The 24,028-nt window shown below is 39.7% G+C and overlaps 1 protein-coding gene across 1 annotated transcript in view; it reads right to left on the bottom strand.

Moving 5' to 3' along the window:
- The window catches only part of sorl1 (sortilin-related receptor, L(DLR class) A repeats containing), an 89,982-nt gene that overhangs the window by 56,574 nt on the left and 9,380 nt on the right, over window positions 1-24,028 (bottom strand). The window contains exons 2-5 of the mRNA XM_074679097.1: window positions 10,285-10,401; window positions 7,503-7,637; window positions 5,705-5,866; window positions 2,956-3,023 (exon numbers count right to left, since the gene is read on the bottom strand). Of these exons, the coding sequence (XP_074535198.1) occupies window positions 2,956-3,023; window positions 5,705-5,866; window positions 7,503-7,637; window positions 10,285-10,401 (482 nt within the window). The remainder of the gene's footprint in view (window positions 1-2,955; window positions 3,024-5,704; window positions 5,867-7,502; window positions 7,638-10,284; window positions 10,402-24,028) is intronic.

Genomic DNA, 24,028 nt, shown 5'->3' on the forward strand with positions numbered 1-24,028 from the left:
AAACACACAGTATCATTTGTTACTCCTCTCGCTCTACATAATGCAGTGAGAAAAAGCGCACAAACTCACTCACAAACTCACTCACACACACACACACACACACACACACACACACACACACACACACACACACACACACACACACACACACACACACTGTGACACTGACAGAGTGAAAGTAAACATGAACCAGGTCAGCCCTCATGTCTGATCCTGTTCATCAGTCTGAATAATGAAGTCATTCACTCGCCACTCCTTAAAGACAAACAGTCCTTCACCACCCTCATGTACAGCTAACAGGTCTGAAAAATTAGAAGGAAACACAACGCATCAAACTGCAGAGACAAAATAAAAAACTGGATCATTTCTGGTTGTATGACCTTGTTTGGAGAAGTTAGGGTGAATTTATTTGGCTACAGGTCTTGGTTCTAAGGTCAAACTTATTTAATGTTACGGGTTACAGCAAATTAATCTGGACTGTAAAATACATAAACCACTTCCTAAAGATGTCGAATCACAAGGTTGGAGCTGATGCTAAACAAAATAAAGACATATGACTCACCAGCTGCATTAATCACAAACACACAGAGAAGGTCAAGGACAGAACTCTCACTCTGAGCCGTCTTTTAAATGTTTCAGTACACATCTTTCAGACATTTATTAATAGAAATATTATGTAATAATTAAATGTAAATAATTACATTTAAAACATAAATCCACTAAAAGCACAACAGGAAATAAAATTTAAGTTCTCTGTTTTCATTGCCTGAAGGGATGTTGAACTTTAATCAATATGACTGTTCAGGGTTAAAATGGTCTGCAAAATCTATGACAGCGAGTTACATAAATATCTGTGTGCAGCTGAGATCAGTTTTTAACTACAGATGGCAATGCCACTAAATGCTGGATGATACACAGTATATTGCTGATTATATCAAAATATTCTTGTTATTGTTGTTTTGCATTTAGAAAACATACAACTATTTGATAATGATGACATCTTAACTTTGTTACACATTATAATATTAAATAAAGTACATGATTTTTTTAAACTGGGAACATATTTTGGATTAATTTTCAGACAAATGTAATTCATGAAATAGAAAAAGTAATCAGGTTATGGAGCAGATCTCAGGAAATGAAGTTTGCATAAGTTCATGAAGGACACAGAAGTCATACGCCCAGATGCTATCAGCTGATTTAATCTGAAGATTAAATCATTTTTCCCTACCCACTCGCAGTCGTGGTGTATCTGCGCATGCCTCCACTCTCACCTGTCCCTGCTACTCTTATGCTTCCCACACTTTGCTGCTGTCTTGAAGTGTCACCTCCTCCACCCCCGCCTCCTCCTACTAAGTCTCCGTGTATGTATCCTATTAAGTCTGTATGCATGTTTTTACCCATGTGGAGGATTTTGTCATGAGCTCCCTGGAAAGCCTGAGCAGACTGCCTGGCTAACCCAGAGTACTCTGAAAAGCAGAACTTAAACGCCAACTATACCTGTAATTCCATTCGGTAATAACTGGTTTAAATCTATGATGACAATGTTAAACTTAATTATTCTATAAATCATAACAGAGTTTACATTAAACACCAGGTTTCAGGATGTAAAAACCTGTTTTATCATTCAGCACGCGGGAGGATTTTGCACCTTTGCAACCTTATTTTTCATGAAATGTCCAAATTATGCATTTAATAAATGTACAGGACAGGAGGATGACTTCACCTTCTTCTTCATTAATAGTTCCCTCTTTAATCTGTATGGTGCATCAGGTCATGTCAGGATTACAAATCAGATGGGGAAATGAACGTAAATCTAAAAACAATCTGTAACACTTAACTTTAGAGGTCCGCAAATTTCATCACGCTTAGGTAATAATTAGACAACGTTTTTTTTCTTATTTCTTTAAAATTAGCACATATCTTCTTTAAAATAATGTTAATAATGCAATTTTATTGTTACAAGTCACAATTGGTAGGTTACTGTTTTTTTTCCCTTTTATTTGAAATTTACTCCAAATTGCAAGTAATTAGCAAGTAATTTATTTGAAATAAAATCACACCCAAAATTTTTTTTAAAGTATCCCAACGTTTTTGCTTTCTCCAGAGAAGCAGGTGATAAATAGCTACTTAGTTCTTGCATACAGAAGTTAGGTTCGTTGTTTCCTCTGACAATTACCTTTGAAATGCTGAGCCAATAATTCAATTCCCCAATAAGCAGTTGATAGTTAGCTATTTGTTATTTAATTCCACCAAGTTCTTTTGTACCGAGTTTGTTGATATGCATAATTGAGATCACATGTAAAATGATAAACCTTCATGATTAGGCCTTTTATGTTTTACATGATACAACTGAAGGCTTCAGATGTGATATTCACCAAGAGTGGGGTTGTAAATTGGCCTTACCTGATGTGATAGACACTGTGAGTACAGGCGCACTGCAAAACCGAATCTAGCCAAAAGTTATGAGCTAATTTTCACCAAATTCTCATGAAATTATGGGGGTAATTTAAAAGACATAAGAAAAAACTTTGTCTAATTATTACCTGCATGCGATGAAATTTGCGGATCTCTAAAGTAAAGTGTTACCAAACAATCATTTCTGGGGAAGTTGTTTTGATCATAGAGTATTCTTTATAATCCAGTTCCTGATACCTGTGACAAAATGTTTCATGAATTGTTCATCAACAAGGTCAAAACATTTGCCCTCAGATGCCTGTTGATTCTCTTTTAAAGGACGATGCAGAAATAATTAACCACATTAATTCACAACCTAAACCCTGTGTGAGCAGTATGAGTCATCATCTGTGTCTGAAAGCTGGGTGTTACTTCCTTCTGTTTCTGGGAGGCTGCATTTCTTCTTTCCTGCACACTCTGAGGCCCTGAACGCAGCACAGAGTTCAGGACATTTGTCACACAAAGAATACACAACCTGAGACAGTCGATGTGTCTTACCAAAAGTAGGTCTTCACGTGCTCCTGGATCAACACCCATGTCTCCCCAAAGTCGTCTGATTTCCACAGCTGCAAGAGAGGAGAGACGAAGAGGAAGAGGAGGAGGAGGAGAAGAAGGGGAGGGGGATGGTGCACTGTAAAAATGTAGGTCAAGCTCATTCCTTTCGTTTTGGCTCCTGAACATGTGACATGAGAACAGTAAAGAGCCGTTTGGCGGGTTGTTCTTGAACTCAGAGCAAGGACACACCACAGCTTCCAGGTTGAGACCTTCACTACTGTTACTCTTCATCTTCTGTTTACCTTTCCTAGGGTGTGACACGTAATAAATCAAACACAGGCTGAAAATACGAATGCTGCTTGAGAAGTAAAAGAAGTTTTGAAATGAGCATTTCATTCAGAACCCTGGGAACAAAAAACTTTATTAAAATTATTCATGCATGAAACTGTGTGCATTTATCCCCGAAACTGTTGATGAGGGAATAAAATCTGGAGGTTTTAAAGCAAACATCACTTCTAATTTTGCTCCAACTCTTCATGGCTCCAAATGAAAGACCTGAGGTTTTCTCTCTGCATACAAAAAGACCTCCTCCTCTCACTTTCCATAATTCCACTAATTTGATGAAATCCTTGTCATTAAGCTGGATTATCAGTGTTATTCCAGGTGTGTCTGGACTCCTCACTGCTCTGAATGTGCAGCTTTGAACCCCAACAGGAGGCAGAGTGACACAGCGTACAGGTACTAACCAATGATCTAACGGATGAAGTTTGGTGTCAGAAGCTGTTTGGATGAGATGCCAATAAGTAAACGGCTCTGGTGGCATTCCTGAAGTTTCCATGCCAACAGCAACTCAGGCACCCATGGCATTTTATTGTTGATGAACAAGCAGGTGTTCTTATCAGCACCTGATCGGCCACACCTGTCTGATAATTGCTTTGTCAACACAGTTTCCTTAGAGCTCATCCTTGCACCGGCTAAGGTTCCTTCTTTTGCAGTCTCGCCATGTAAAACTCTTTTTTGCCTCATTAAAGCTGAATTTATACAAACGAAAGTAGCAGCTAAAGCCAGCCACACTCTAGATGATTTTTGGCCAGATTTAGAGCCCAGTTTTTATCACCTGATTCAGGGCTCATCATAACTGATTGTTGGCTCAAATAATCCTGAAGCGTGTGGAGTCAATATGACTCGTTTACTGTTCTCAAATGTGTCAGAGCGCCCTGATGTGGAGTTATAAAAATGAAACTCGTTTAATATTTATGATTCAGACTCTCTCTTTGAGAATGCCCCAAATAACCAATGAGAGGAACAGAGAGGAGAAAGCCGTCAACTGGATCTTCCAGCTGACGAGCATGAGAGTGAACGTAAACTGAACTGAACTCAGATCCAAGAGGAAAAATAAAGAAGAGAAGGTTGTGGGGTTATTTAACAGTGCTGATCCACCTCTGTGGTTGTTGATCCTCTGAATTCTCGTTTGATCACAGAAGTTTCTGTCAGATCTCAGATCAATGAAACAGTTGCCCAGAACGTGAAGTGTGTGATGCAGTGATTTCATGAAATCATTAAGTGATTGCTCATGAGTGGTTTCAATAATCAGTTACAATCTAATAATCATGAAATGTGTGTCTGCTAAAAGTATTACACTGCAAAAAAACTCAAATCTTATCAAGTGTCTTTCTCTTATTTTCAGTAAAAATGTCATTTTGGACTTAATACGAGCCACATTCGCATGACCAGACCAGACGAGAAAAATGTTTTATTTCAAGTTATTTGAAGACAAAAATTAGGTCTAAACTGTTTGTAACAAGTAAACAAATCTGTATGTATGACATTACTCTAATCTTGACAAGCACATTACTCTTACCCCACTGGAAGATTTGTTTACTTGTTACCGGCAATTTTGACCTCATTTTTGTTTTTAAATAACTTGGAATAAGACATTTTTCTGGACTGGTCAGGTGAAAGAGACCCATATCAAGCCTGAAAAGACATTTCTTTATCAAAAACGAGAAAAAAAACATTCAATAAGATTTCAGTTTTTTGCAGTGTACTTTTATGACCATAAAGCTGCAGTGTGGAGCTCTTTCTTTAGCTCCATTTCCACCAACAGTCCAGTATGAATCAGTACAGTTTGGTACGGGTCTGATGCTGTTTTTATGCCTTTGATTGGAGGAAAAAATAGTGGATAAAGCAGGAAACAGAATGAGAGGGGAGTGACATGCAGGAAGGAGGCTACAGGCTGGACTTGAACCCAAGACCTCCAGGTCATCTGCACTCCGACTCATGTTAGGTTTAATATACCCAAATACCAATCCAATACCAAATGATACACATAGATTTGTGTTTTGCTTGCTTGGATTTCATTTTTTTTTGTCGGGCATAACTTAAACTTGTACAGTAGGTAAAAGTGAGTTGGGCCTTTAGCCTTCTGACCAATAGCTGCAACACAAAGATTTGCAAATACTCTCAGAAAAGTCCATAGATAAATAAAGAATAAGTATCGATGAACTATTAACCGTAGATAAATCTGTTTTTAACAATTAATGAACCCGTATTAAGAGAAGTGAGTGTTCTTTGACTAAGAAGTCTGAGATCTTTTTTCATGACTCATGAAGTTTGTTGGAGGAAAGTCAGAAGTTTTTGGTATCAAACACAGTTTAATTATGTGTGTTATTTTTGTGACATCATATATAAGATTTGATCTTAAACCCCATGAATGTAAATTCCCCATGCAGGTGCAGCACGTCATCTTTACCTGTTTGTTGGGGTGCGAGCTGTCGTAGCCCAGCACCAGGTTGGCTCTCCGGCTGTGCAGCAGCAGGTCCGTGGGTTTAAAGGGCAGAGAGAAACCCTGCACGCTCTTACAGAAGTCAAAGGTGTTCCACAGGTAGTTGTTGGTGGAGTCTACAAAAAGGTACTGGAGGAGAAGAAGAAGAAGAAAACACCCACGTTAGCACAAATCGAAGCGTGCGGCTGCATTTTGAAACCTGACTTAAAGCTGGAGTCTTACGTAAGCTTTGAGCTGATTCTGGAAGAAGTCTTACAGTTCAGCGCTCCATCAACACTTTGTATTCCCCAGCCACATTACACAGTCTGATTATGTAATTGCACAGAGCTAATCCCACTTTTCTCAGCTGGCTTTGATGTGCTGTGTCACTGTTTTCCCAATAAACACTCAGCTCAGTGTGTGTGTGTGTGTGTGTGTGTGTGTGTGTGTGTGAGACCACACTTCAAAAAGCACTAATTATTCAGGCAGGAGGAGCGAGCTGAGGTGTTCCTCAGGTGCTCTGGTAGATTCTGATGGCAGCGCTTCGACGGCAAGTCAAGGTGCCAAATCACTAATGCACAGAGAAAGCTTTGCTAATTCATTCCCACCGGAACGGGAGACAGCTCCCATGTTCAGAGGAGAGAGCGGTTTGCTGAATAATAACCAGACACCAAGAAGGAAGTGATTCCAGGAGAAGTTAGAAAACTTCTATTTCCATAATTAAGAAGTTTTATTTTTACATCAGCACTTTGTTAAACTCGTAAAATATTCTGAGGGAGACATATGCAGCACAGATAAGTGTAACTCCTAAAACTGAGAGACGCCAGTTGAGGTGGTTAGGATGTTCGATAAAGATTCCCACTGGACGCCTCCTCTTGGAGGACACACCTAAGGAGAGTCTGAGCTCACTGGAGGAATAAGAAACAGTCTGACCTGAAAACACCTCTGGATCCCCCGGGAAGAGGAGCTGGAAAACATTTCTGGGTAAGAGGACGTCTGGGGAAACTTACTGATGAGCAACCTTTTTCTGATACTCACTCTCTGGCATTGGCTCGAAAACTCCCATGGTGCATCTCTACTCTGGACTGGTTTTATCACACCAAATGGTAAAAATGACAAGGATGAACTCCCATATTTTAAAACCTGAGCTGGGTAAAAAGTTTTAAAATGGCTAAAACTGCTTCAGTTAGCTTCATGAAATAAGCCGCCTGATAATCCCTGTTAGGAAAATACATCTGATCAAAGTACGTCCACTCAGAGATCTGGTTTTGGCACTGGCACCCTCAGATTGTTATTTTACGTCTTTGAAAACAGTGCAGAAAAGAAGAAAGAGCTTTTGTTGAAGATAAAGACGCCTTTTAACCAGAATCAGCTGTTGCGTGAGCTTCTTTAAAGCCACCAGACTTCATTTACAAAAACAGTCCTCGCTTTAATCCCCTCAAAGACTGCTGAGCAGTCGTTACTTTAGATTTTGAAATATCAGATTCCTGAGTTGATATTGTGAATAAGACTTGTATCACGGAAAGGAACTTAAATTGTTTCCAACTCAAGAAAAATCCATTCACCAAACTCTGAACTGTGAGGTTTACGTGAGGAAAAGAGTGACTACAGATATGACTGAAAAAGATGATTTTCTGCAGATTTAAACTCAGAACTCAACACAACCCAGCCACATTGACCAGAGCTGGTCAACAGAGGTCAACACGTTACATCACTTGTTGCTGCACTTGTTGTTTCACAGAGCTGCTCTGCAGATCTTTGTCTGTGTGCGCTGACTGTAACTTACCCTCCTGTTGTCTGCAGGACTGTGGTAGAACTGGGAGATGACCTGCTTGGCTCCTTCTTTGAACTTGGCCCCCAGCAGCTGAAATTTCTCTGAGACCAGCGTGAAGGTGGTCCCGTAATCGTATGAGACATAGACCTGGAGGTGAAGAGTAGGAGACAACACTGTGTTTAGAGATAAGAGGAGAAAACAGCGTGTGGAAACCAGGGAAGGGAGAGATCAGTTAAACTGTGCATAGCTGTTAGAAATAGTATATGAATGGATGTGATTGATGTATATATTCTATTTTTACCCTGAAAAGTTTCCACTGTACCTCATTTTGTTAATTTTTGTAGAAGTTCTGCCAAGAACTCTTTGGTGCAGCACTAAGGCCTTGTATACATATAGTCAGGTATTTTCAAAAACAAATACCCCCCCCCCCCCCCCCCCCCCCCCCCCCCCCATACATTTTAGAAAATACTTTTGTCCACATGTACCAAGAAAATTGGCCAGGGGCACGAGGCATACTAAACCCATATTTGACTAAAAACATGGTTTTTAGTGATGTAAAACTGAAGATTCTAGTGGATGACAGACCCCAAATGCCCGGCTAAGTGTGGACATGGCCCCAATTACTGCTTTTTTTCTCCACTTTTGGATCTCTCAGTGTCATATCTGTTTTACAGACAACGGGCACTGATGCTTTCTATGTGATTGCAAATGTTTATACGTTATATGGACTTTTTTTCACTTAAATACAAAAAAACATCTTTCAGATGCCCTACAACCAACATCGGGTACAGTGGCCATATTGGTAGTGGCAAAGGCTTCGCCTACAGCCATAGGGAGCTGTCGTCCTCTGAACGGCTGAGTTAGAAAAAAATGTATCACCCCCTGTACAGTGGGTGCCGGGAGTAAAATTAGCGACTCAGACAGGAGACCAGGCTGTAAACAAGTTAATTTCTGCTTTGAAAATGGCTTTTTTTGGCTTGGTGTGTATGTGACTTTGCTACTTTCGGAGCCAGCCTCAAGCAAACACTCAAGAAACAGCAGATTTTAGCACTTCCGCATTATCTCGTATTCTTAGACCGGAGGTTGCCGCTTGGTGGTTATATGACATTACAGTCAGGGGCTGTTAGTAACATAGTAACACAAAAAAAACACATTTCTAAGATTAGATAAGAGTCACATAATCAAGTCAACTTTTTATCATTAAATGATTCTTGGAAATCACAACATCTTAAGTCATTAAGGTCATTTAAAGATGAAAACTTTGATAACTCCACAAACTCTGGTTTTCACCTGCCCTCGAGTCCCCTTTAAATGTTCCCAACTGTAGCAAATCCTCAGAAAACACATTGAGGACAAACCCTCTTTTACTCTTGGTGTTTTATCATAAAGCAGATCAAAATGAGTTGAGGACAAATTAAAATGTTAATTTCTTGTTGTTGGTGTTACTGTTTTTATTTCTGTACATGTAGTTAAGTACATAAAGTAATTTCTTGAGTTGAATTGCTTTGGAGTGAGACATCCCGCACCCCTGCTATCTCTACTGAGAGTGGTATATGCAAAACATCAACTGTGAAGTTACAAGTAAACAAAACAGCGACATTACAGCAGCTAATGCAAAACCATCACAGCCTAAGAGCTCCTGAGTTTGGGAGAATTTCCTCCTCAGCACTGCGGAGAGAAAAGCTGATGGTAAGAAACTGTGAAGCAGACCTTTCTTATGATGAGAGCTTAATGGTTATGCATGAGCGACAACAATTTAATCACATGTAATCTGATTAAAGTAGAATTGAGGAGCTGTTCTGATTTAATTTCACACACAGAAAATTTTGTCAGCTGGATTTTAAAGAAAAATTATTCATATCCTCAAACCATTTCGATATAGTTCTGATCTGATCTCCTCCTGTTTGTGTGAATACACCAACACTTCTTACTCCAACACAAACTGATTCATTCAACTTATCTGTGATTAACTAAAGGGCTGAATTATTTCCTTAACTACACCCCTCAGGGGACAATTATCAAATGTCTCTTTATCAACACGTTGAGCTCCACGGCTGTGTGTTAATGTGAGATACGGTATAATTAAAAGATATCAGCCTGATATCTGTATGGTGTAATAAGAGCTCTGCGAGGCTGCAGGAAGGAGGAAAAGGAGAGCGTTACTCGAGAATCTCTGTGGGTTTGTCCTCTTTCTTTCCACCCAAACAGTTTCCTATAACAATGTGTTAAACGAGGGTTTTGGATTATGATGTAGCCACTACGGCCTGTTTTACAGCTGCAGGCTGTAATGGAGCAATCTTTTACCTTTTGTTCATGTAAACTCTAAAATCTGTATAAAAAAGAAAAAAGAAAAAAAAAAGAAATCAAGGTTAAAAAATATAAAACTGGAGATAAAAAGTTCCTCAGAGAGAAAGGATTTCTCTGAACTTTCTGCTGTTGAAGCAAACTCTGACAGTAAACTATTTGGAAACCTGACAGGTGGAAAGTCAGACTGATAAGGAGGTTTAGTGACAGACTCTTCCAAGTTTTTGTTTGTTTGTGCGTGTGTGTTTTAAGGTGGCAGATGGAGGGTTTAATCTGGGGCCCATCAATCAAAACATCACCAGAAATATGAGATTCATGTCATAGAAGAGGTGTGGGCACACAAACCTTCAGCTGAGTTATTGAGGTCAGTAGGTGATATGGTTTCATCAGAGAGAATACGACGACGTAAACACTGATTGAGGTGAGTCAGGACAACACGCTCACCTTAAATGATACATCTGAAGCATGTACGTGTTCAGGTTTTACTCACCGAGCTGGTTTTTGGTCCTGTGGTTCCAGAGCTATCTCGGGCCAACGCAACAATGACGTTGCTCTTCTCACCAGCCCAGTGCACGACCATCTGGTTATGGGAGTCGTTCAGGTTGGCCTGTAGGACAAAATAAGATGAATTAAAGGTGCACATCAGAAGAGAATACAGGAAGGCCAAGTCGATCTGTGCTGCAGAAAAACTGGGACACTGCCAAGAGAAGGGAACGACAAAATACACAAGCAGCAAATGGGATTAAAGGGTCAGGAACAAAACATTAAATATTGAAGCTAAAGAGAAACTACAGTGACTTATTTTTGAGAAACATACATTCATATGCACGGTGTTTGCATTGGAGTGCTGTCCCGTTTGTCTCATGTTCTGCAAAAAGCACACAAGTTGTATTTAATATACAAGAGATGGAAAGTGAAGTGATGTTTTTGAGAGTTTCAGGGTAAGTTTTTAGGGTGGCAGCTAATCCAGTCATATCACCTGCTTTTTTGCCAATGTGATTGTTTCAAGTTTTTAGTGGCATTAATTTAGATCTGACTTAACCAGCCTCAAGTGGTCACTCACTGTGCTGCAGTTCCTTGCAATTTCACACTGGTTTTGACTTTCATCATTGGAGGTTACCCCTCGGCCAACAGATAAAATTTGCTTCAGAAAGTCCAAAATAAATTTAATTTGACAACTCGTCTGGCTTTTTAGTACCAAGCTATCAATGTTTTCTGCTTCCCACCACTGAATAGTCTTGAAAGGGACTGCTCAGACTGGCACAGGTTGCCAAATACAGCTGTGAAAGTAACAAGAGCAAATGCTGTGGTGAAGGGATTATGAAGAGTGTAGCAGCTTTAATCAGGTCAATGTTTTTAATGACATACAGGTCTTAAAAGATACAGAAAGAAAGAAAGAAGGAAAGAAAGAAAGAAAGAAGGAAAGAAAGAAAGAAAGAAAGAAAGAAAGAAAGAAAGAAAGAAAGAAAGAAAGAAAGAAAGAAAGAAAGAAAGAAAGAAAGAAAAAAGAGCCCTCTTTAAAGAGCACAGTTTCATAGTCAAAACAATGCTAAAAGCAAAAATTAAAAGTTGTGTTTATATTTCTGTTCTCCAGTGACTACAAATTTGGAAAATGACACCCTTCTTTGCAACTTTGAAAGGCAATGAGTAAAAAGATTTAATTTAAAGAGGGGTATTGTGCTTTTTTTGAGGCTTTATTCCATCCCTGTTGTACCCCCGTAGTATCTCTACATGATTTACAGCTGATAAAAATCCCTTTTTTCTCACACTGGTATTTTATAAAACACTTATTTCAGCCTCTCAGAGAGAAAGGATTGCGCTTCGTGTTAGCTGCTGTCTCTTTAATGATCTACAAACCCCCTCTCTCTGATTGGTCAGCCATCTGAAAGCCTGTTGTAGGTTGGACAGGTGGTGTTTGGGTTCCACTTCTCCATAGTTTTATGAAACAGAGATCCTTGTACTGACTTCATCATTTCAGCAAGTCTCGTGAAGATCTCATAGTATTTTTTAGAACAGAGCGTTTTGATCAACCTACAGACAGATTCAGGCATTTCTACAACGTATGAATATGTAGAGGTTTGAAAATCTGCACTCGTTTAGTCTGAACATCCAGCATTATAACTTGACATACATGTTTGTAATATGGGAATGCAGAATGTCCTCTTTTTAAGTGATAGCTTTGTAAATTTTGTGCTATATGTGAGAAAGTTTCACCCTCAAGATTAAAGACTGATGTATTAAATCAGCCCAACAGCCTGAAGAACAGACACAGACATTTTTTTATGTCAATTCAGCTCAACATATGGCTTAAATCTGTGGCTTCAGCAGACAGCAATGACTTTTTACTTGACTGTAAAACCTCAACCATAAACTGCAAATCTGTTAGGATTTAAAGACCAGAGCACCCAGACGAGCTCGTTCCTCTTCCTGCATTTAAAGACTCTCTTACTTTGTCTTCAACGTCTCAGCTGTCGAAGGAACAATGGAGAAAGATAGAGATCACTATAGTGAAGCGCCCTTCGGGGCCTCATGACAACTTATTAAAGTATGCAAACAGGCGAGGCTGAGACCTGAGATAACCCGACGTTGTCTGTCAGAGCAGCTCATAAATAGGACACATCACATCTATTGACTGAGTTCACACAGGTTGTGTATATAAGCACAGCCATTTAATGAGTCACAAGTTCACAGCGGCACTGTTTCATATTTGAGTATGGAAAGATGGAAGAAAACAAAACCAACACCAACAGGTGTTGTGAAATTTGGTGTTATACCTCATCTCCACTGGTATAAAGCATCCTTTACTCAGTTTTTGTTTTCTCTCCTACAAACTTGACTTCTATTGACTTCTGGGTGAAAAGATGCTGTATTTCCAAGAAAGGCAAACAAAGTTAGTCTGTAGCTGTGTATCTAAACTGAGAGGTTAGCTTTCATTAATCAAAATTAGGACAATCAGCTGTCTCTACAAAGAGCAGTTACTTCATGGTGATTAACCTCCAGAAAAATCACCCAGCCCTGTTGCTCAGCTGAGCTCTGTAGACAGCTTTAGCATCTTTCAGCTTGTTGTTTTGGTTCTCTGTTAAAAAAACACATCTCTTCTCTGGATCGCTTTGACATAACTGAGCAATGTCACACTCATTGTTTTTTTAACATCATGCAGGCCTACTTGTGGTTTCTGATTCCAAAAAGTGTTAATACAAAGCATATTTCAAATATCACGCTACAAAAAGAAAACAAGCAGAAGTTGTGAGGTCTTTTCAAAAAATCTTTTCTTACTATAGCATGTAAAACAACAGATTATACCCCTAAAACTTGCTCATTCTGCATGCTTGAATTTATTTATGTAGCTGCACTTTCATTTGTCTCAATGCGCAAAATATCTTTCAGTTGCAAAATGAAGTATTTCTCTATGGATTACAAAATATTAACCATGCAATGCGAAACTTCCGCTGTGCAATGCACTTCATCTACCATGCATGACACAGACTTCCTGTTCATTAAAAATTATAACATGGTGCAATGTTTAATTTATTGTGCAGTATATATTATCTACCACTCAAATAACTTTACTACTAGTTCGTATTAGTGTGCAATATTCTTTATCTACTTTGAAACATTGATTATCTACTGCTCATTATGCACATTTGCTCTGTACAACGCCTGTTATTATCTGTTATTTAGCATGCATTAGACCTACTCTGCCATGCAATATTACATCTTCACTGTGGATAAGGTAGCAATTAGGGATGGGTATCTTTCACAATTGAAATGATACGGTACCGATGCCAGGTACCTGGTAATCAGTATTGGTACTCAATGGTACCAATTTTAGGTACTTTTTTGTGTTTATGTGGTAAAATATTAATTTGTTTGATAATAAATCTTTTTTTTCAATTAAACATATTTAGTCTTCAATTTATGACCTTGTAATGCTGTGTTCATGTCCAGCATGGAAAATTGCCTGCTCTTCCACTCTCTCACAGTCACAAGGATGCATTAAGGTACCTTTTGATTTTATGTGAATCAGTGCTTGGTACTTTTGACAGAATACAGTCGGTGCCTTTAAAAGTACCTAATTCGGTACCCATCCCAAGAAGCAATGTACAGGCCATTAGCTTGAACTCAAACTCTGCATTAAGAGCATTTATTAACCACATCAAGACTGGGCTGATCAGGCTCCAACAGAGTATGCATATGGGTTTGTGGAGGAGGTCTACTTCCACATAAAGGGAAGGTAATGAAACGACTTGATGGAACTCATACTAATTCCCCGCTCAGCACACCTCCCATCGGGCTCGTAGATCAATGAAAAGAAATAGGCTATTTCATCTTTTTCATTGTCACTGCCTCGCCCTCCGTGCTGCCTCTCTTCCCTTATCTTTTATTGATGATCCTGCGAGGGGCCAAGCTTCTGAAGGAGCTCTGTTTTTTTGCTTCAAAGGCTTTTCTGCTCTTCACACCGTGGAGTAAACAACAAATATCTTTGCTTCCCCTGTCTGCTGTGATCAAACACAACCCTCGACCCACTTCTTGTTTGTAACTTCCACTATCGCTGCGGTGATGTGGATGACGGGGCCAAAACGTTGTTGTTTGTTGAGAAAGCATAAGGAAACCGAGTTTAATGAAATATTTGGCTTAAAATGTTTCAGCAGTTATGAAAAGATACTGTTAACGTCAAAGTTTGGATTAGTAGGACTCTTAGGAGGAGGAACATGCTGCAGGAAAAGGCTAAGACACTTATATCTATAAAGCGGTACAGCAACAGAGGAAATTTCTAGATGGTTCAAAACACTTAACACAAAATAAGCCCCAGAAAGCATCAACTATCATCAGACTGATGATGTTACAGTGTATGAGGGGATTGTTCTCTCTTGCAGGACCAGACTGAGAGTCGCTTCAAGACACAAATTTAACCTCCTCATGCAGCATCCAACAATGGGGCGACTATGAGATGCTGTCATGAAGCCAGCCTCACTGATACACAACTTGTTTTTCCATTTCTTGCTTTAGTCATCAGCCTCCTCCTCCTCTCCATCTTCCTCAGTCCTCCTCCCGCAGGGCCACCTCAGTAAAAGTCAGGCCTGTCTCTCCCTCGCCAGCTGAGGTGTTGCAGCAGTAAATCTCTGCATTTTAGGCCTCATTGAGTCGCGGTGTGAGCGGGCCAGAAAGTTTGCCAGCGGCTCTGCAGCTGAAACGAGGGGATGGTGATGACTGTGATAAAAACTATTTGCCAGGTTGCAGCAGATTGCAGCATTAGAGTAAGAGCTGCGAGGGGTCTGTCTGAGGATGATTGCTGCTCTGTTTGCAGGTAGTGGCCTCAAATGAATGGAGCTTTAACCATTAAACATTGACTGGCTTTAGGGCTGCCTGATGAAAGTCAAAAATCTGAATCATCACTCAAGAAGACCCCAAGTTATGAACGTCTGTTTATATTATTCTGCTGCACCAAAGCTGGAGAAACAAAAGGCTGTGAACTTCACAAACGCAGCTCTGGGCTGATGATGATGGGTCCATGCATCAGTAAGTTTTATATGTGTTTGGAGACTGAACAACAGGACGAGGTTTCATCTTCTCCAAAACAAACAGCCTGGCCATTAAATCTGGTAGAAACTCTGAATAAAACAGCCTGGCTTTCATTAAAAACAAAAAAAACTTCTTGTCTTTCCAAAACTCATTGGCAAGGCTTCAAAGATATTTTAACTTAGGCTCATAATTTCACTAAAAGCTTTGTGCAAATGTTTGATAATGGTTAAAAAACAAGGATGATTTTGTAGCGATGCACCCTTCAAACTTTGTAAACCATAGTAAAATAAAAGTATACTTAACCTGGCTGTTTTATTACTGTATGAGATATGAATGTGTAAATGTGTGCTGAGTAAAACCTCCATCACTCGCATGAATTACAATCTAACTGTAAACTTCAGCAGTGGATGAGTAAGGGATTAAACTTGCTCATTAAGACAAATACTTAACACCAGGATCAGATCAGTGTGTCCCTCACTGAGTTAAATGAGTGGTCAGATAAAGGTCTTTACTGAATCCTAAAATGTTAGACAAGAAAAATACAACAAATAAATTTATAGCAGACAAATAGACAATCTTCTGGGACTTGAACAGACCTTTTTAACTTTGTGGATTTGCTGCTGTTGAGGACGTTTGGCTGTAAGAGAGGTACTCCAAAAATTGTCTTAAACAAACCAATGCTATAGTCAATACAACGTTTATCATGCTAACACTGTCAGTTCTTGAAAGTCTGTTATGCCATATGTGCTGCAGACCGTACTGAAAAGGCTGTTTCTCATGAAATCAGACATTGTCTGCTCAGAGAACTACATGCTGACACCACCTATAGCACAATCTTAAACAGAGATGCAGATTAAGACAACTAAATGATCTAACACTGTCACCCTCACTGGATGGTACCAGATATTTTTATTCACCCCTTAATGTCTATCATGAAAACGCAAAAGAAAAATGGAAAAGACAAACAAATAAATTCTATTTTTTTTAATATAGCGCACATAGAAGGATGAAAGTTTGGAACTGAATCTTTCAAAAGATAACGTAGGTGTCTGTCACATTATGTCACACTCTGGGATATTACTGGCTCAGGAGAGACCATATATTGACCCAGTTGGTCAAATGAGGTGTGGATCAGAAGGACTACAGTGTTGAGATTTGAAACACCTCGCATAATCTACAAGGTTCTGTGTTTAAAACAAAATCATAACAGCCTGTGGGCAGGTCACTGAAAGTAAAAAGGTTAAAGAAATTATTTAATCAAAATAAATATCAATCTAAGCTCCATAGACTGATATTTCCTTCTTATAGTAATCACCTTAGTCATTTTTCAAGTTCTTTTAAAGAACATAAAAAACTGAGGCGTATGTCACAAGGAGTGAAGGAAAAAAAAAAATGTCAAAAAATGACTTCAGCAGTTTTTTCAGGAGGTGATGAGACAATGGTCATATGTTGTGTCCAAGCTGTAGCACAGATTAATGGTTGCTGCCTTGTCACTATAAAGCTCTGCTACCTGGATGTAAACAATCACAGATGAAAAATGTCACCTTAAAACACAGTGTGGTGGTTTGTTCTAATGATCTAGTACAGTAGTCCCCAAAGTCAGGGTCAGGATCCCCTTGGGGGGTGTGGAACACAGATAGGAGGGTCACAAAACCCCTTCCAAAATCAAAAGCTACAAGGCATGTTGTATCTATTACTGTAGAATATACACCAAACTAGGGGTAAGATTTCAATATAAAATAATGCAAACAGGACATTTTCGCTCGATTTTCTTTGTTGAAGACCTCCAAGAAAACTAAGTCAGGGTAAGGCCAGTATCAGTGGAGGCAGATTAATTTAGGAAACACAGAAGTTTGTTCTTTTTTATTTGTTTAAACATTAAGTGATGATTAATAGACCAAGATATCAGTCAAGTAACAAGTTTTGTACCAGATGATTAAATTGGCAAATAGATAAATCAGTCAGGCTCCAGCTTTGTTGTCCAGCCAAAAGCTATAAGTATGAGACCTGACACCATGCATCCAATGAGAAAAAGCATAAAGCTCATTCAGTCTGATGAAATGAAAGTGGTGCAGAAACAAAACTAGGAGAACAAACAGTCTGTACTGAAAAGAGGAAACCATAACCATAAAAGAGCAAAGTTATGTTCCTGTGCAACACAGTATCTTTGTTCAAAGTGTCATAAACTTCTCTGTGAGCCTGCAGAGAGCAGCCTCTGTGGTTTGACTCACTGAAACCACAGTGACCTGTTCCTCCTCACACCAGCACACACAGCCAAACCAGAGGTTCACACTCATGTTCCTGTGACGAGTGAGTGTAAGTACATCATTACTGATGATTTACATTTACAGCCTCAGTGTTTACCTCCAGCTGTAAACTTCTCTGTAGTGATCTGTCTCCGGATCAGGAGGAGCTTAAACTGTGAAACACTGTTTGCAGAGCGCGGCTGAATCCTCCGACTCCTCATTAGAGGAGTCACTTCTCGCTGAATATTCAGCTGTAACAGTCTGTAAACAGCCTCTGTGCAGCCTTTTAAGTGAAAAGGAAGTTACCCCTGGACGATTTCAAAGAAAAGTCGGTATGTTTTGTTCTGCAGCTTCAGTAGCTCTGCTCAGACAATTTGATCAGCTCATCAGTCAGAGCGCTAGCAGCAGATCGACCTGTACCTAAACATCTTTTTACAGAGCAATCAAACAAAACTGTTATAATGACCACAATAGTAAGACTATATATAGTAAATGATGTAACATGCTTTTTTTAAACAATAAGTAATAATAATAAAGCAAAACAAGGCATTGCTGTTTAACTAGAAGCAGCCAACTTGAGTGTTGAATACACATGTTTTTTTTCTAGATGACTTCATAAACTCCATGAACTCCATGAACTCAATAATTTTGTCATTAACTGCTCTGGATTTGATTAACTTTCTTTCATATTTCTTCGATGAATCTTTGTTACAGTAACTACTTTTCATCACACATAGGCCAGGCACACTCTAGAAAGCTTTTAGCTCTTAACACATTTTTGAACCATGAGAGAGCACACACATAAAAACAGTTCGGCAGTTCAGACTGATTTTTAACATGAAAATCTTCTGATCACACACAAAATGATTCTTTAAGACCGCCCCACCGAACTTTTAACGTTTGGGGCAACAATTCCCAATACATGAGGTCTCACAGCAGCTCATGTGATTACATGTGACTTCAGAATATAAACAAACACGGGGGGCAATCAACTCCATCAATAACGCCACAAGCTGCTATTCTTCTTCTCTAGTTTTCCTCTTGGCTCTGGGTTCAGTTAAGTTGCTGCTTTTGAGCTATAACATGTGGTTGATGACGCTTCTCAATCTGCTCCTCTCATTTGTTATTACAGGTACTCATTCAGAGGTAGTCTCATAGACCAAATAAAAAAATGGACATAGCCTCCCAGACGTCAACCATCTGTTTCTGAAACGGTAATGGCTATAGCGGCCATGCTGGTAGTGACAAGGGCTTCGAGTACAGCTATGAGGCGCCAGTCGGTCACATGACTCTGAGCTGTGTCTCTGATTGGGTGAGCTAGCTGTCTTAAAATCCTCTGAATGGCTGAGTTAGAAAAAAATTCACCCCCCGTACAGTGTGTGTCAATAGCAAAATTAGCGACTCAGACAGGAGACTTTTTTTGAACCAGGCTGTAAATAGGTTAATTTCTGCTTTGAAAACCAATTTTTTTGTCTTGGTGTGTTTGTGACTTCAGGTACTTTCGGAGCCAGCCTCAAGCTTACACTCGAGAAACAGCAGATTTTAGCACTTCAGCATTGTCTCATATTCTTAGACCGGAGGTTGCCGCTTGGGTAGTCTTAGGGCTGTATTATGCTTTTGTCAGGAATGTGATGCACAGAAAAGAAGCGTATGGCTTTTATACTTCTTAACACTCCGCGCAGCATCTGTTCCCAAACTGCAGGTGCTGGTGTGTCACAAGTCATTTCTATCTAAGAAACAAAGGTTTCCCTTCTGTCTGAATTCTTGCTTGTGTTGTGCACCACCTTGGACAGAAACATCTCCAAAATGAAATTGTAGAATTGTAATACATCTCTATTATTGGGTATAATCCATAAAAAGGAATGTATTCCCTTCAAGAGTCATTACTGAACTGCGCATCTCTCTGAGTATTTCAAATGCCGTCCATGTTTGTTTTTTTCCACTGTAACACTTTTCTCCAGGTTTTAGTTCCAGTTGACGATCCCTGTGTCTTAAAGCCTGATCATGCATTGAGCCACTTGCTCTGTAAACAGACACACTGCCTTTTCAACCTTGTAAACACTGCGTTACTATCATAACGAGGAGGAGAAGCTGCATCCTAGTAGCAGCTGAACCGACACCTCCCACCTCTGAATTAATTCAGGACAGCTGCTGTGTCAGAGCCGTACATTCATCTGAGAATAATGCACACCTTCAGGCCAACAAGATTTCATGCTATAATTCCTGTTTAGCATATTTCTCGCTCTGCTCGGCTTCTTTTCTCTTCTGTCTCCCTCTCCTTTCTCTACAGAGCAACATGGCGGCTGGTTTCAGAGGTGTAATCCTTGTCTGCTCCCGTCCATCAATCTCTGTGACAGCTTTGTGGTCACTCAGCGAGGGGGGGGGGGGGGGGGGGGGGGGGGGGGGGGTGAGACAGGAGCATCTCAGACGGGCGTAAAGGCGACTGTACTGTGTCTGTGTCAGTCTTTCTGTCTCACACAAACATGTCTGATGCTCTCTGAGTCACCAGCAGCTATCTGTGTGAAGCCTTCACACCTGAGCGAGCAGACAGGTCTCAGTAAACACAGTGACAGAGTCAGAAAGTGCAGATGGAAGGATTTCTTTCTCTTCCTGATGGCTCGCTCCTCGGTCAGACCTTGAGAGGCAGCAGACTGGAACAGTGGGTTTATCGCCATTTTAATAGTCTGTGCTCTGTGGTGAGGAGGGAGATTTATATCTGCACCGCCTCATCCTACTCCAACACCCAGAGAAATACAAATAACTTCAAGCCACAGCAACAGTAAAACACACACTGACTTTAACCTGAAGACTGAAACATTTAAACAACCTCGTTTGAGATGTTTCAACAAAACTCTGCTTCCTCTTTGTTTTTTCCTCACCGTCTTTGAGAACTTTCAGGACTCTCAAATACAAATGAATGGTTAAAGGTTGTCACCCCTGATATCAAGCGTTCTGTCCTAAATAATCCTGTGGCTGATGTTTTGAATCTGTAATCATGACATTTTGTTTTCAGGCCTCACTGCGTTTTCACATCAAACAACTTAACTCATCTCATCACTGTCCAAATTTAATTTAGAACAATGTTCAAATTAAATTACATTTGATGAAATAAAACATTTTGGAGACAGTCCCAGAAATGCCCAAACCTCTGTAGTTTCTTTCCCCCTGACAGTTGAGCCACCATGCTTCAGACAGAGGAGGTAAACAGACCGGTCTTTGCTGACTGTTGTCAGTAAACACAGGACAGGCTGCAGATAAAGAACACTTAAAAGAGCTTCTTTTGGCGACTGGAAGGATCAGGTTGGCGTTTTATGAGTCTGAGGACAAGGTGAAATATTGTCACATAGTTACATGGATAAATACTTTCATGTTATCACATCCTGGCACTAACTGTGAATATCTTTAAGGCTCTAGTGTCAGGTTCAAGTCTCTCTCTGGTGTAAAAGCTCAAAAAATAGGTCATGAAAAAGCTCTGAATACACTCCCTTTCTATACTGACCCTCAGTGTCACTACTTCCTGACTCCTCACCATAGAGCTCATGACATTGCCCACACACATTACTTTTTAGGGTGATTTTTATATTCTTCAGTTATGCAGCTACCCTAACGTATCACTGCATGACTGTCTTAGAGGGATGAAACAATATTATCAATGTCACAGTATTGCAACAACAGGTCCTTCTTGTAGCAGCTCATACAAAACCTCAGGGAAGGCCTTACATATTTAAGCAAGATCATGCTAAATGGCAGACAACATCCATAACAACAGCATGGCTCCGTAGTAGAACAATCCAGGTCAGCAGCCAAGACCTTTCACAAACTGAAAACATTCTGTGCATCATAAAACAAAACAACCAGCTAAGAAGACCCAGGACTGTTGATCAGACTAGAATCACACGTCAGACCAGAAAAGGACAGCACCTTCCAGCACTCCAGAAACTGGTCTCCTCAGTCCCCAATCATTTACAGACTGTTGTTAAAAAAAAAACATCACCATGTCCCAACTTTTTGAAATATGTTGCTGCAATTAGATTCAAAATTTATTTATTATTTTCGTAATCTCCTGAGAATAAAGCTTTTGTCTGATGTGCATAATTTTTATTTCTCCTTGCTATTTGGGATAAGCAAGACCTCATGGTATAATAACTAAACTTGGTCTTTCTACAAAAAGTTATTGGTATCTAGTCTTATTATGAAGTTATTAGTTATTATTTATTTAGTTAGCTATTAGTGTTGTTAAATACTCTGGTTTTGTTCAGAAAAATTTTATACATTTTTTACCTTTTATTTAGGGAGTAGCTGTAAAAGTCTTTCGCAGATATTCCCCCAATGTTGTTTTTACTGAAATTGGTGTCATTTAAAAGTTTTGATGTCACCAAAAGATGACATGGACAGTGTCCCTAAAAGTGGCTTAAATAGGGGCAGCCAACCTGTGGCTCGCGAACCGCATGTGGCTCTTTGCCTTTCGGTGTGTGGCTCTTCGATCCACTCAAAACTGATATTGTATATTGTTGCAAACGTTGGGACCAGTATCAATCAATACTTGGGTGATGAAATTGATACTTAAGTTTCAGTTTCTTTTCTCTACATGTGCTCCTCTCAGTAGTTCATGTGTGCGTAGATAGATAGATAGATAGATAGATAGATAGATAGATAGATAGATAGATAGATAGATAGATAGATAGATAGATAGATAGATAGATAGATAGATAGATTGTCTCCAAGAACAAATTTAAACACACTTACAAACACAATTAATCTTGCTGTGAAATTGGAATTTTTTTTATTTTCATTTTATGTAATTTTGTTCATGTGTGAGAGGAAGTGTGTTTTTTGCCGCTCTTTGTAGTACCACAGTCATTTTTGTGGCGCTTGGTCTCTGACACGTTGGCCACCCCAGGGCTAATAGGTCAAAGTTTTAAAAACTGAAGTATTATGGGTCTGAAAGGCAGAAATGTAATGTCTACATGCAAGTATGCAGGCTCTGGGGAGGTCTAGAAATGGTGCAGTTTGGTAGTTTGTAAATCTGTTGTGTTGCCTATGTTTTATTGTGAATAAAATGCAATTTATGAGATTTGCAAGGGTATTAACTTAAAGTTTCTCTACTAACTTTTGGTTTGTGAACAACCCCTAGGTGACTCACGTTACACAACAGAGTCACTAACATTTGTGTTTAAAAGCTAACACTGACACACTACTGTCTATCGCTTAAATGGCTCCAATTTTCACCTTGATTAAATTATTGGCCAAAATGAACTGAGGCCTAACTAACATGTTGACATCAATCACCTCAAAATGGTCAATGGCTGCTGGTTAGCTTGATAAGTAGCCAGCTGCTGTTATTCAGTAGTTAAAGTGACCTGGTAGTAGCGTTGTTTTCTTACTGTACCCATGATTCCGTTTGGTTTAATCACTACTCAGTGCTAGTAAAGTAGGCGGTCTAAAAAATGGCCTAAAACCCTGAAACTTAATTGAAATCTGGAGCCAGAATTCACACTATAATCCCTTTAAATGGCATTTTGTGTTGTCCTTTTACACGTTTATTTGTGTCACATCCCCCAGGCAGACAGGCGACGAGGCGGTTTCTTTTACCAACAAGCCAAAACACGCGGCTGAGAAACACTGGCTGCATTCCTCATCAATGCCTGAATCCAAATAAAAGCCCCTGGTCTTTTCTGGCTGCAGGGTTTCTGCTGGCTGTCTGACAACCGTTTAAAAGCCTCATCAATGTATATCGATTATCTGGGATGAAACCGGCACCGTCGAACAGACATTTTCAGTAGCAGTGTTTAATTTTCACAGAGCAGATTCATTGGGATGGCAGAGTGTTCATAAAAAGCATGACCAGGCCTGGACGTGACACAGCATTAGTCATCCGGAGCAGGCACAGGCCAGACAGATCCTCGTCAGAGGATTAGCAAAGTGAAACCTGAACACAATTAAATAAACTCCAGACAAAGCTCCTGATGCAATCTATCAGAAAACGCTAGAATCTCTTCCCTGAGTGAGAACAGGCTCATGGACGGTCTGTGAGATGCCTCATCATCCCACAGGAGGAGCAGCTCATTTCAAGTCTCAGCATCTCCAAGTCCTGAGATATTTCTGTTTCACCAAAAGAGGAAGCTTCCAGCAGAGAGGAAGAAAATAACCTTTTGTTTGGCAGAATTCAGAAAATAGAATTTTAAAAGCAGCAGAAAAGATCAGATTTCTCCTCAACAGTAAAACAGAGCTGGGAAATAAAATTATCCTGATACCAAGATGCACTGTTAGTGCTGATTTTAACCTGTACATGACATCCACCTTCAACTGCAAAACACTGTTTGAGCTGCAAGTGAAGAAACTGAAAGTATTTTGTCAAACAGTAGCATAAAGTGTATGCTCATAATCAGAAAAGTGCTGTCAGACAAACAACAACAGGATATGAAGTAAAAGGAGGTTAGTGACAGCTCAGCTGGCAGCCCCCTG

The sequence above is a fragment of the Halichoeres trimaculatus genome, unplaced genomic scaffold, assembly GCF_033239565.1.
Source record: "Halichoeres trimaculatus isolate MK-OKI-2021-1 unplaced genomic scaffold, fHalTri1.1 fHalTri1_scaffold_9, whole genome shotgun sequence".
Lineage (NCBI taxonomy): Eukaryota > Metazoa > Chordata > Actinopteri > Labriformes > Labridae > Halichoeres > Halichoeres trimaculatus.